Source organism: Coffea arabica, chromosome 7e, assembly GCF_036785885.1.
Source record: "Coffea arabica cultivar ET-39 chromosome 7e, Coffea Arabica ET-39 HiFi, whole genome shotgun sequence".
Taxonomy (NCBI): Eukaryota; Viridiplantae; Streptophyta; class Magnoliopsida; order Gentianales; family Rubiaceae; genus Coffea; species Coffea arabica.
In genome coordinates, this window is record NC_092323.1 from 10555809 (window position 1) to 10570939 (window position 15131).

General features: G+C 35.4%; 1 protein-coding gene across 1 annotated transcript; it reads left to right on the forward strand.

The window, feature by feature from the left end:
- The first annotated feature begins 8758 nt into the window (after positions 1 to 8758).
- On the forward strand, positions 8759 to 13212 carry LOC113701753 (3-hydroxy-3-methylglutaryl-coenzyme A reductase 1). The gene is made up of 4 exons (XM_027222532.2): positions 8759 to 9959; positions 10750 to 10931; positions 11065 to 11411; positions 12265 to 13212. Exons 1-4 carry the CDS (start codon positions 8917 to 8919, stop codon positions 12505 to 12507), a joined length of 1815 nt encoding a protein of 604 aa, XP_027078333.1. The 5' UTR covers positions 8759 to 8916; the 3' UTR covers positions 12508 to 13212.
- The last annotated feature ends 1919 nt before the right edge of the window (positions 13213 to 15131 follow it).

Consider the following 15131-nt stretch of genomic DNA (forward strand, 5'->3'; position numbering starts at 1 on the left):
GAGCTTCTGATGAGCACATAATAATTTCTCTTATGAGTAGCCATAAATTTTCGATAGATGCTGGAACGTTTATTAGTTTAGGAATGAAAAAGACAGATGACAGATTTAATTAATTGATGAAGCCAAAAAAGTTGGTTGAGCTACACTAGCCATATCCGTCTTGCCACACGCTTACTTTTCTTGCCAAGCACAAGCTTCCCAGTTAAACGAATGCACAGGATTGATAAACATTTGAAACATGGCATGTGAATACTTCTTCAAAAAAACGATAGAATGCGAAGACAACACATGTGTATTAGACTGTTATTACTTGTAGAAGTCTAATAATTAGCTGTGCGCTGTATTTTTGGAAGAAACATGTATCCACTTTTATTGATGGAGGGCCGGAGATTTGATCCATCCATTTGCCAAAAAAAAAGTTTGGTGCGTTTTCTTTTCTCTTTTTTTTTTTTTTTTTTTTAAATTTTTTGGTTTGTATTGAAGGTTATACGCGCGGAGGAGAAAAGAAGAGGAGGGAGGACAGATTAAAAATCCAATTCTCAGTTTTAAAATGAAAAACAAAGATCAAAGACCCAAAAACTAAACTTAATTTAACAAATAAAATGCACGATGCTCTTAGCAGTTCTCACTTTCATGATAATATCTTTGAGATGGTTAAAACAAACATACAAATGATATTTTCCGTTCAGTTATTCAAGATATGTATACGAATTTTTGTTTATCAAACCCGTGACTCGTGATTTGTAGCAAATGCTTGGCAAAAAGAAAAGAAAATCAGCTCTCTTCGACTTCGTTCATTTTTCTTCATTCATATGATGTAACATCACCCCCCTTCGTGCAGGAAATCAAGCAAGAGACATGGTCCTTGGTTTTGACTTTTTCCCAAGGCTGTATGGGTAGCAAAAAAATTGTCCACCAACCAATCCTTGATTTATGAGCCTTGATTATATATCTTCTCTTTCAGTAATAATAGCACATGCTTAGCTTTATAATGCATCTTGTCAAGGTTATTTATGTATCTTGCAATTGAGAGACGCCCTTCTCCTTCGGTACATGTTAGCAGAATCCCGTCAAAGTTCTAATTAACAGAGATTTACAGGAATTAGTTACAATGAATGAGTGGTAATTAAGTAGTAAAACTCTAGTTAAATAAATAGATGTGTTGTAGTTTAAGCATAAATCTAATCAATCAAGAGCTTACAAAACTTTTTGTACTATGAATAAAAAATGTTTTTTGCACGTTCTCACTAACACCTTTTCAAATCAAATTTATTTTTGTCGGGGAAACAACACCTGACCTGAACCATGCCATTCTTTAATAAACTGCGTTGCTCACTTGCGTGTTGCTTGAGCACTATTATAGTATTATCAACAATAACGTAGTACTTTTTGTGACGTGATGCATGTGAGATAGAAAGGTAATTGGAAAGATAAAAAGGTGTGTTGGAAATTGTAATGATGATGTAAGCAAATAAATTTTGACAAATAATCCTCAATCCAAACAAATCCCCTGGGCTTTACCTATTCAAGATAGAGGTGCAACTTTTATTTGTATGCATTTGAAAATAGGCAAAACAGCTACCTTGCACTTTTGGTAAAATATAGCTGCAAATTTCAGAAACGTTCCGCTGTTGTGTAGAAATTCATGGAATTAATTAACAAGTTAAGTCAAATCAATCTCAAATCTTAATCACATAATTGTTTGATATCTGAAAAACTTTACTGTTCAAGAAGAAGAAAAAAAATTCGTATAGGCAAAGATTCAAATTAATTTGTATTACTCAGTCAATAATTTGTCTATTCTTTTCTGGCTGGCTTTACTCCATAAAACCTAAAGGGCTTTGAAAGTCTACTTGTTTTGGTCTTGTGACACTCTGTGTGGTTAGTACTGAAACAAATCTTTAATAGTTAGGTCACAATTGACTAATGCACACAAAGTTTATTTTTTCTTTTGAAGGAACTAATACACAATAAAGTTTGAAATGTAAGGAAGTCAAGAGAGTCGAGCACATATATATACACTATATACTATTGACCTTTTCCTCGAGACTAGGTAAAGAAACTATGATATGACCCCGGAAAGCGCAACGGATCTTCTGTTTCACACCTTGTGTCACTCTCTGCCCCATTTTTTATTATATTATTATTTCTCCTTTATAAACATCATGTTTTAATTCTTTTTTGTTTCCTTAAGATCCAATAACTATTAATTAAGTAAAAAATAAATACAACAACTTCAAAAAAGTAATATATAATAGAAAATTAAAAAATACAGCAGAAAATTCATAAAAAATCTCATTTTTTATGCATTTTGATTTTTTTGAGTTTGTTAAATTTTGTGTATTACTCAATTAATAGTTATTGGATCTTAAACAAATAAAAAAGAATTAAAACATGATGTTTATGAAGGAGAAATAGCAATTTAATAAAAAGTGGAACAGAAAGTGGCACAGGGTGTGGGACAGAAGATCCGTTGCGCCCAGAAAGTATATATGAATCTAAAACATAAATGTACAATGTCGCAAATGTAATCGGCCATTGAGATCCAGGGAAATAAAAAATACATTTCATGACAATCTAATATCATCAAGCCCGTGAAATTAATGTTGATCATGCCAACACGCTTTCATCTGTGAAGAATTATACTTCACAAGATAACTAACTATAAGCCGGCTTTTGAGGTTAATTCTGGGATTAGGTTTATAAAACAACAAAAGTCTGATTCAGGCTGTTGAAAAAAGATAACTAACTATAATCGCTTCATAAATTTTTACATTTGCCTTGACTGATTTGGTGCCAAACACGCATTATGATTGAATTAATTATGGAAAGCATTTGAAACAGCTGTAAGCACTCCCTTTAGCACCCTCAGTGCATTGCCTCTTTCCTCATCACTCTCCTCTGTTCTATTACTATCAACTTTCTTCTTTGCTTAACCCAGAAAAAAGAAAGAAAAGATCTCTCTAAGCCAACTTTTTCACAGCATGCTAGTACATTTTTTTGGTGGTTTCCCGACAATCTTTGTACTAAAGATAATCAAAGACTTAGCAAGATTCACTGGAGATGGAAAGAGGAACCCTTTTAGCCTTAACCAATCCTTTGTATTTCGAGAAGGAAACTAGACAATGCTGGAGTGACCATGGGGGTTAAAAAAGAGCACAATATCACATCAAACCATAACTTATCACCATAAATCAAGAAATCGAAACGACGTGTGGACCTTTTTAATTAAACTTTGCCCCCAAAAGCAACAAAAAAATTTTTTTATTTTTTTTTTGAACAAGGTAATATCGCCAAAAGCAACAATGTTCTAGGTTCATCAGGATTGCAGGTATAGGAACTTTTTTAACCATCTGTCTCATTCGCTTGGTTGAAGTAGAAAAGAGTTTCATAGGAATGAACAAGCAATTAATTTATTTCTTCTGACGGTACGTTTGCATGGGTTTATATAACAGATGGTAGGTAGCTTCATCAGATGGTGAAGATGATTCCCCCTATTTGGTCACTTCAGAAAACGACCTCGTGACCCAGCTTTTCGCTGTCTCCTTCCTTTTCTTAAATCGAAAAACATGAAACTCGTGTGTCTGTAATATCTCTAAACAATTTTGATCAATGTGTACTTAGTTGACAACCACCACGAAACCAACGGATGTAACATGTCAGCTTTACCTTTGATTTTTGTAGATAGATTCGTACTGACTACTGAATAGATTTCTGTTTATATGTTTTTTTTTGTTTTTTGGATGCTTATGATGATTTGTGGACATGATGTAACTAATCAAACGTAAATTCGTAGCCATAGGATCCAAAGAAAGTGACCAAAAATTGATTAAGTGAAGTTTTAGTGGCAGTGAGTATGATTAAGGTGGATAAACTGGATATATATTGCAGGAAGAGAGGAAATGTTCTTCAGTCCTTGTACATAGGGTTCGTTCGGATAGAAATTACAGTACAGGAAAAGGTTGTAGTATTTGGTTGGACATTAACTTGGATCATGATAAAACCGCTTTGGATCCGAATCATGTGTAGCTGGTAGAATTCTTGAGATACATGCATGAGATTAAATGGTTAAATATTGCTCTCCCATTTCGAGTTTCAAGTGACCTGGCTTTGGCTCTGGTTCTTTCCATTGACTTAACAACACTTTTTTTTCTCTTTTTTAATACCCAGAAAGTACTACTACCAATCTTGATACATTAATTATTTATCCATCTGAAAATGATGGTAAGGAACTCTTCCAACTCCATGCAATAGATTCAAACCCTTTGTTTAGTTTTCAGAGTATGAACCTTCCTCCTAATTTGCAAATCCAACGTCTTTGTTTTTATATCCCTTTAGGAGTGAGAGATCAGCTGAAGATGGAGACGAGCCTTGATTTGACGTAAGAAGAAACTAATACTGGTTAGCAGCTGAAATTAAAATAGCTTTTAAGTCATAATTTTATGATTAAATTTACTTGCATCATCTTTACCTTGACCTTGTATTAGACAACATGATCTTCACTCTCATGCCGAGCAACATATTTGCCCAATCACTCACTTGTATGCCTACGTCTTTACTTGATAGATTTTAATTTTTTTTTTTTGTCCTTTTTAAAGAAAAGTTACTATAATAATACAAAAAATAAAAAAGATTTTGTAATATTTATTGTCCGCATAGGTTGGGTGTAGGAATTAATCTAACATTGGAAGAAAGGCAAGGAAAAAGTGGTCCTTGCGGAGCACCGGTGCCGCCGGGAAACCTAAAAGGGTAACGATTAATGGCCGCAGGCGACTTGCTAGATTCAATGCTTCTTTTCTGAGTTTTAATGGTTTCTCACTTTAGCAGGAAGTTTTGAAGATCAATTAAGGCCCCTCTTTCCTTCGAGATGGGGTAATATAGAACTAGAAGGCTATCTCGTCCTAACTACGGTCGTTCTTATTGTTTCCTAAGTTCAAATTTAACATTTTCTTGACTTGTTCTCTTGATAATTGCACAAATAAAGAGTAAACAACAAATATACTTAAAATAAAAGGGAAATCGTTCAAAACATACCTCATATTTCAAAAATAAATTTTTTTATCCTTCATTTTTAAAATATTAATTTTACGTCCCTTATAAATTTAAGCTAACAATATTTTTTTTTCCTAATCTAAGTTTCTGATAACTTTTCAATTTGAAATCATAATGTAACCTGTATGCAGTCATTTTTCATGTATAAAAAAGATCAAATCCCACAATTTTAGAAGTAAAAATGAATATGAATTAGATCAGATCCCACTTTTTTATGAGAAAAATGAATATGATTCAAATCAAATCAAATCATACTTTTAGGGGTAAAAATGATTATGGGTCAGGTTATTTGTTTAACTACAAATGAAATTTAACCTTTTTGCTTCAAAAAAAAAAAAGATCATGTGTGGATTACATGATGGATTCATGATAAAAATGATTTAAAAAAATCTAGATTTGAATTAAATTTTACCGATTTAATTTTATAACGAACGTCAAGTTATTATTTTAAAAGTGAAGAACGAAAAAATTCAGTTGTCAAAACATGATAAACGTTTTGAACAATTTTCCTAAAATATATATAAAGAGTAAATTCAATAATATCTCTCTCCCTCTAGGCAAAGAAGATCCATACAAATACAATCCCTAAGAACGGTGTCACTTTGTCGTAGACGCCAAAAAAGGACACTGAAAGTCGGCCCAAATTGTCTGTGTTTTTGTTCTTTCTTTTTTTATGCATTAAGAGTCTAGAAGAAGAAGCAATCGATTGGAATCCAACAGAAATACTCGGAGACGACAAACATTTTCGATAGCTAGAATTCTACACGGAAAAAACAAAGGGAGAAGGAAAAGAAGAGAAGAGAAAGAGGGAGATAATAATGGATGAGTTGGTGTAGCTATTTTGTCACATTTGCCAGAGGTACAGAAGTTAAAAGAGTTCCCAATTTTTTGGGTAAATGAACAAACCCCATAAACCCGGTAAAAGTTACCTCAACACGGAGTTAGATAGCTTTAATTAAGACAACAAACATGTTTAGTCAAGTCGTGCTAGCAAATGGAATATGACGTTGACTGGGGTTAGCATTTCTTTGAATAGGCCACTGGCACACAATAAATTCTCTTCTCTGTCTTTAAAGACAAGTTTAAAGTAAGTGCTATTACTCTGTAGACTTTTGATTTTATTTTAATGCATTTTTATTTAACCAAAAAAAAAAAGAGACAAGTTTAAAGTGTTAGCTGAGTTATTTTATCAGTTTCCCCTTTCCTGTTTTACACACAAAAAGGAAAAAAAAAAATCAATCTATTGGTATCCGCCGGAATTGTTATTTTTTAGAATTTTTATAAAAATATAATATTATAATAATTTGATATATATATATATATATAATAAATTAAATTAAAAATATGATTATGACAAACGTAAATATATATATTTTTTCAAAAATAGCAATCCAAACATGGTCGTTACAGTTTAGAGCCTAATGTCTCCAATCAACTTTTATGTGCCACTCAAAATTTGGAGAATTAATCCCACTTTTCTCGAAAGATAGTGTAGTAAAAGTGGATCATATTACGTATATGTGTTTAGTAATTTCAGTCTTCAAACATTGCCAAAACCGATATTTTTTTAAAAAAAAAGACACATAAAAAGAATATATATATTTTTTTCGACAATGATAACAACTATATAACCTATTCTATTTTAATCTACAAGGGAGAGGAGCCTAAAGAGACTTGCATGTAAGGAGCTAATAGATATGCAAAATTGACTAGATCAAAAAATCGTGTCATGACACCACTTTAAAAATTTTTTTTTTTTTACTGTAAGTGAGGTTCGAACCCCACCTACACTCCAGGGTCCTCGGTCACATCAAGCCTAGTAGTTTTTTTTTTTTTTTTTTGTCAACAACGATACATTTGTATAACCTATTCAATCCTAATCTAGGAGGAGGGGGAGCTTAAGGAGGCTGTGGTAAGGGACTAGTGAATATACATATCTAACTAGACCAAGAAAGTACTATAACAATCCTTAAATTTTTTTTGCTGCAAGTGAAAATTGAAGCAGGTGAGGTTTGAACCCTCACCTACAGCACAACGACGGACTTAAGTGGTTCATCAAGCCTAGTAGTTACGTAAAATAAAAAGAATATATACTAGCAGTAGATTCTGCCGTGAACTTGTCCTGGGTCAGACAAGGGTGCCAAACCAAAGCTAGGAAGTACTGACAAATCATAAATGTACCAGACCAAACTGTTATTGCTGAATAATTAAATTTGCCCACGTATTATTAGTCCAGGTTGCGGAAGCAGACAGCACCAGTGACCAGCCCCTAATAAATGATATATATATATATATATATATGTATGTATGTATGTATATGATGCAGAAACAAAAGGGGAAATGAAAGTAGCTGATTATGGATTCATTAATTGAATTTCTTTCCCAAAAATAAATGTTTGTGTAAACAAAGTAGCTGAGCTGGTTTAATTTTTGCTCCGCACAAAAAAAAAAAAAAGGGGAATGCCGGGTACAAATTGTCTTCAACTCTCCCAGGCCAGCAGAAATCACAAAAGTTCTATTCCGAAATCCAAACCGCTGGAGTGATATCAACTGGCTCAAAACATTGTCCTCCCCTTCCCTTTGTATCATTGAAATTATTATATTTTTTTATTTTAAAATATTTTAAAATATTCATTATTTTAAACAATTAAATTATTTTTAAATCTCTTCTTCCAATAAAATAAAATTAAAAAAAATACAAACGTCACAATCAAACCATAAATTTTTTAAAAAATATGGAACCCCGAAACCTGACAAACAAATGGGAATGAAGGGAGTACGATAATACTAGAAAAATAAAGTAGAGCAACCCTACTTGGACTAAAACACCACCACGTCAACAGTCAAAATTCTTTTACTACGTGCTCCCTTAACAAACTTTCACCTCTTATACGACTCTCTGATTATTTTATTGTCATCCATCTATATAATTCTCTATTCCGTTGAGTTTTTCAATAATTAGACTTTCCAGGCAGCTTTTATTTTATGAAAATGAAAGTACTATTATATTTTTTATCAACCAAAAAAATCAAAGACTGCACTCATCCACTAATTTAATATAACCAAGTAGTAAAACGACATGCTCCTTATTTTATCAACCAACCTCTTAATTTTTACTACTTTTCTTTCTCCCGGTTTCTTCTCTTCTTCTGTCTCTACTTGTTAAATTTCGAAAGCAAATGCTGAATCTATACCCTTCTGATTTAAGAAAAAAATTTTATTTTTATATAAATGAGATGGTTGTAATTTAAGAATCCAAAAACGTTTCTTTCACCGTCCAACGTTAAATTTAACTTGAGAACGTGATTATTAAAAAGACAACAATATAATTTTTTTAACCTTTTATAGAATTCTTGAATCTTTACACTTATTTTAAATCTACACCCTCCATATATCGAATTATTGATGAGTTGTACAGATAGGGTAGGGGAGTGTGGATTTAATGTCTTTCAAATTTGAAAATAAAACACCCCTTCAAAAAAAAAAAGAAAAAAAGGCTGACTTAGCCAAAGATGAATTAAAAATAAAAGAGACAACAAAAAAGGTACTGCAAAGAAGTACTAATACAAAATTAATTATTAATTGGGGAGAAAGAAGCAAGAAATGCGAATAGCACGCTGTACGTGTGGTGTGGCCCACAAGCCCAGCGCGCCAACCTCTCAGTCTTCTTCCCTATAAATAATCCCCTTTCCCTAAACCACCGCTTAGCCATACCTTCTTCAACGCCCCCCTTTCCCATCCCAGCCCCAGTCCCGACTCCTGAGTCCACCCAACCCACTAACGCTGCTAATAATAGTAATCAATTTTACGACTTTCCCTCTTTCTGCCCGCCGGCTTTTCTCTAGTTAGAAGAAGAAACTAGAAATGGACGTTCGCCGGCGACCAGCCAACCCGATTCTCAGGGAGAAAGCCGACGCCGGCGAACAACTCATCAAACCCCACAAATCCCATCAACACCAGCAGCAGCACCCACCCATGAAGGCTTCTGATGCGCTGCCCTTACCTCTGCACCTAACTAACGGATTGTTTTTCACCATATTTTTCTCTGTCATGTATTTCCTCCTCAGCAGGTGGCGTGAGAAAATCCGTAACTCAATTCCTCTCCACGTCGTCACGCTTTCTGAGCTCGTGGCTGTTCTCTCCTTAATCGCCTCCGTCATTTATCTATTGGGATTTTTTGGGATTGGCTTTGTTCAAACTCTCATTTCCAGGCCCAATCCTGATGGTTGGGACGTTGAAGATGAAAATACCGAACAATTTCTCCTTCAGGAAGATAGCCGTAGCGGAACTTGCACCACCCTCGGTTGCGCCGTCCCGCCTCCTCCCGTTCCCTCGGCTAAAGGGCTTCCGAAGATATCGCAGCCGGCTGCCAAAGCGGCCATGGCAGTGGAGAAGCCTGCTCCCCTCATTACGCCCCAGGACTCGGAGGAGGACGAGGAGATTATTAAATCTGTCGTCTCCGGAAAAATTCCGTCCTATTCTCTCGAGTCGAAGCTCGGGGATTGTAAGAAGGCGGCTGGTATTAGGAGAGAAGCGCTGCAGAGGATTACTGGCAAGTCATTGGAGGGGTTGCCGTTGGAGGGTTTTGATTACGAGTCGATTTTGGGACAGTGCTGCGAGATGCCTGTGGGATACGTACAACTACCGGTGGGGATTGCCGGGCCTCTGTTGCTTGACGGTAGAGAGTATATGGTGCCAATGGCGACCACTGAGGGGTGTCTTGTGGCTAGCACCAACAGGGGTTGCAAAGCTATTATGGCCTCCGGTGGCGCAACTAGCATGTTGTTGAGAGATGGGATGACCAGAGCTCCTGTGGTGAGGTTCGCCACCGCCAAAAGGGCAGCAGAGTTGAAGTTTTTCGTGGAGGAACCTATGAATTTTGAGACTCTCTCCGTTGTTTTCAATAAGTGAGTACTGGAAATTTTCACATTCTTTTAAAAAAAAAAAACAAAAAAGAAATGCTTATTTTTATTTTTTGATGATGAAATGGGATCTGCTTCTTATTTTTGACTGGTTTTTTTATGTATTTTTTTTTTTGTCTTTCTTATGTTTGTCTTCGATGAATTGATGGGGAAAGAAGGGCAATGAAAGGAGAATTATTGCCTTTTGAGATTATCAAAACTTTTGAGATTATTGACTATGTTTGTAGTTTCTTTGTTGCTGTGTGTGTTAGGTGAGGCTTAAGGTCCGTTTCAATTGGAGAACTATGACTAATGACCCATTATCTCCCATGCAGGACTTCATAATTTGTTTTATTTAACTCTTTTTGACACCTGTGAACTTTGACGTTGATGTTTTCTCCTATTCATGCACATTTTTATCAATTTTATGCAAATGGAATCACGCATCTCATCTTTTTCTTTCGCTTCTTAGAAATTTTCAGTCTTTTGCCAGGCACAATTAGTTCATTCGCAAATTTGTCTCACTGTTTCTATCATTTCATGCATGGCTGCAAAATTCATTTGTCTTTCTTGCTTGTCAGCGTCCGTAGTCTGGGGCCACGACATTAGCTGTACTAATTTTCTAGAGGACAAACATTAAAACAAATGATTTACTATGGTATTAAATTCTTGAGGTGTGTCCTCTTTTGTTCTTTTAATCTTTCCTAATGATTATTTGGCTTTATCTGGATTTTGAACGATTAATTAAAATGGTTTCTTGAATTAATTTTTCTAATGGGGTGGTTCACATGTACAGATCAAGCAGATTCGCCAGATTACAGAGCATCCAATGTGCCATAGCAGGGAAGAATCTATACATGAGATTTAGCTGTAGCACAGGTGATGCAATGGGCATGAACATGGTGTCAAAAGGGGTACAAAACGTCCTTGATTATCTTCAGACCGACTTTCCTGACATGGATGTCATTGGATTATCTGGTACTACTACTACTACCACTACCCCCGGAGAAATTTGCCTAGCTCGTCAAACTTTTTAATTGTAGCAAATTACTACTATTGGCAAATCATTTTGAAGACTAAATAATATTATTGTTCTTGAAAATCGTGACAGGAAATTTTTGTGCCGACAAGAAACCAGCAGCAGTGAATTGGATTGAAGGGAGAGGGAAATCAGTGGTTTGTGAGGCAATCATCAAGGAAGAGATAGTGAAGAAGGTATTGAAGACTGAAGTTGCAGCCTTGGTTGAGCTTAACATGCTTAAGAACCTTACGGGCTCTGCTATGGCCGGTTCCCTTGGAGGGTTCAACGCTCATGCTAGCAATATTGTCTCTGCCGTCTACATAGCCACCGGCCAAGACCCTGCACAGAATGTCGAGAGCTCACACTGCATCACCATGATGGAGGCCGTAAATGATGGCAAGGATCTTCATGTTTCTGTCAGCATGCCTTCTATTGAGGTACAAATCCCTGCTAGCTCGATTTTCTCTCTTCACAAAATCACTTCATATTAAATTAACATATTAAAAGATTTATAATTTGATTAAAGGCAGACATCCTTTTCAATTTTTTTGTTTTTAACAATTGGTAGAAAAATGAGGACCACCAAAGAGTTTTTTTTTTTACTTTGCTTTCAATGAAAGATTTTGAACAGCACCTCTTACTTGCCATTCTTCCCACTTTATCACCTAATAAATGAGCTTGAAGCTTTGATCTTGCGGATCTAGATCAACTTACTGGGGTTGAAAACTAAAAGTGAGCTGGTGGAATCTTGCCTGACAGCCATACTTTTTCATTTTGTGGAAATGACAACCATACTTTTTCAGACGTATTTTGGCACAAATTGTAAGTTGGAGTTTTGTCTGTCGCGAGGTCCACCATGCATAAACCACACGACTTTGGGTCGTGGCCATCACCAATGCATTAAGGCGTGGTGGGGTGGGAGTTAAGAGTTCAAATCTTGTCTTCACCGATCTGTCACAATTAAATGTGATCTTGCTTAAAAAAAATTCAGGCGGATGCGCAATGTATCCGTCTGATCCGATTATAATTCAGTCATCTCCGAATTATTTCAGAACCTCTTCAGTCCTCTTCTCATGGTATAAGAAGCTATCATATGAACGAAAAAAAAAAAAAAAAGAGGTCCACCAAGCATACGTATCGATGTCATTCTTCCTCGAGATCATCTCTCTCTGTCTCTCTCTCTCTCATGCATGTGATCTTTGGAAATTAATTAAGCCATGAACACTTGGGAGAATGATTAATCGATGGTAGATATATATTTGATTGAATGAATGGCTGTGGATTGTTCAGGTGGGCACGGTTGGAGGCGGTACCCAACTCGCATCTCAGTCAGCTTGCTTGAACTTGCTCGGAGTCAAAGGTGCAAATAAAGAAGAAGCAGGTGCTAATGCAAGGCTTTTGGCCACCGTTGTGGCTGGTTCAGTTCTTGCTGGAGAGTTGTCTTTGATGTCTGCTATATCAGCAGGGCAGCTTGTGAGTAGCCACATGAAATACAATAGATCGAGCAAGGATGTCACCAAGGTAGCATCCTAGAGACGAAGGGAGCAAACCTCGCAAAAGCAGCTCCCTCCCCAAAAGTACAATAATAATGTAGTATAATAGATGTAATAGCAAAAGCCCGCCACCAAAAAGTAGCTTTTTGGATCTTGATAGAAAAATTGACAAAAAAAAAAAAAGAAGTACAAAAATAATGAGGGAAAATTGGAATAAATTTTGGGGTTCTGAAATCTGAAGTAGTAGTTGAATAGAAAATGGTGGGTTAATAATAATTTTTAAAAAAAAGGCAATAGAAAAGGGAAAAAAAAGAGAGGGAAAGGAGTTGGAAGGGGACAAGGAAAAAAATCATATGATGAGATGAGGGGGATGGAGAGGAAAAATGTGTGAAGATATAAAAATGCCCAAACAGAACATAGCAGTGTGTCTGCTGCATTCATTGTGATGCTGCCAACTTTTTTCTGGATGAAATGAAATGAGTCGGTGCATGCCCGGCTGTCACTTTGGGGAATCAATCAGTCTCCTCTTGATTTTTGTGCATCAGAAATCCCACTGGTGATGGGGACGTCGGAGAAGAGGCTCAGGCAGCAGTGTAGTGCAGTGCTTGGTTGTCGTTCATGTGCAATTTAAGGGAGGAGGATTTCCTTTTTGTTTATTCTGTATCTTTGTTAACAGTCATTAATTTAGTTTGTAATTAAGTTAAGACCGATGGATGGAATCTCAAAAAAGTTAAATTGGGACTGAGATCTCTCAAGGGAGATGTTTTTGCTTTTGCTTTTGCTTTTGCTTTTGCTGCTGTATGTGTATCAAAGCCATGCTCTGAATCAGATATTCATTCTCGTGCATTTTGACATGTTCATCATTTCGATTCTTTCTTGCATCAAGAAGGCTCGCAGCCGCACAGCTTGATGAATAATAATGATGATCCCATCCGCTAAAGACAAAGTGTTCCAAGTTCCTGGGGACTGGGGAGTGTGGGCCTGTTCAATAATTAATATTATTGCTGGCCTTGCTAGAGTTTGGGGAGGCCTACTAACATGGAAGAAAGGGTTGAAATCTAGAATGCAAGAAAAATTCACTTCAATTGAATGACCAACATGTGTAAGTTTACTTGTCTGAACTTTGAAAGGTATGACCATAATTTTCCATACTAAATCAAATCTGTTTTCATAAAGCTTCATAAGAGGAGGACTAACTTCAATGTAGAAAAATTGGCGGAACCAAAGTCTTTGAACGTGCGAAGGACAATATCCCACTTGTCTCGCCCTGCCTTGCTCTCTCTCAAGCCACTGTACATTTATTTTTGGATTTGACTAAGCACTTGCAACCAACGCTTTTGAGACTTGGAATTTGTATAGTTTGCCCATCTACAATTAGGCTATTTTCGTTTTTGAAAATATTTTGTAATGTTTTGATTACTGATTTTTTTTATTATTTGCTGTTGATCATGTCTGAAAATAGATTTGCAATTGAAAAGAGTATTTTGGATCTTATATTAAGTGAAATATATAAAATAATATAGTATTTTTTTGATGTCACATGCAATTCGATCCCTAATGATAAATAGTAAATTCTAGTATTTTATTTAATATTTATGCTGGTATTAGATTATAAATAATATAGTAGATGACAGACGATAATGAAATTATATTATTTTCACTTTTCTAAATATCACTTTTTAATTGTTGGTCGAACCTAAATGTTACGAGGTAATAAACCTTAAGGGAGATTAATAAAATTTTTAAAATTTATAGGGAGGCCAGTAAAATAATTAGAACCCTTAGGGGAGGTTTATGAAATTATCCCTTATTTAAATGTGTTTCCCGAGGACAGGTTTTGGTGGCATTCGCATGACGGCGTTAGCTGAAAAAATGTGCATTCCAAACACACTACTACTGTTAATATTATTGGTGTCCTTGCTGATTCTGGGGAGGCCTACTGACATGTAAGAAAGGGTTGAAATCTAGAATGCAAGAAAATTCACTTCAATTGAACGGGAGAAAATGAAACTAACATGTGTAGTTTACTTGTCTGAACTTTGAAATGTATGACCATAATTTTCCATACCAATCAAATCCCTGTTTGTTAATAGATAATTAATAGAAAATTAGATTCTTTTATTTTTATTGAAGGAAATGACTTTAGTGGGAGGGGGAAAAAAAAAGAAATGAGAGTAGAGTAAACATGAGTTCATCCATTTTGTTTAGATTATGACAGGAAAGGAAATCATCACACGTTACTTACTTTTTTATCCATGATTTAAAAGTCTAATTTATGAACACATGATAGGGATTTTAGAAAATTTTAAAATTTACATTAATCTCGATATTCTTTCCCTCCGTTTTTGTCCACTTTTGGATAGAAAAACAGGTTGACAAAAAATAACGTAAACCTTATCCCTTTCTTTCGCTCCCAATCCTTTTTATTCGCTCCTGAAAAATCAATCCAAATATAAAAATTTTATCCCTCCATTTCTTTTCCTTTTCTTTCCCTCCTATTTCCTCAAAACAAACTGCCTACAAGAATGTGCTCTAACTTAGTTCGATGCAGTTATGGTAACTTTCACATTGTTAACGTAAAAATAAAAAAATAAAATTTATAACAAGGATTAATGATGTGCAACTGTCTTGCTCTTTTTAATTTCTTTCTTTTTTTGGTGACTC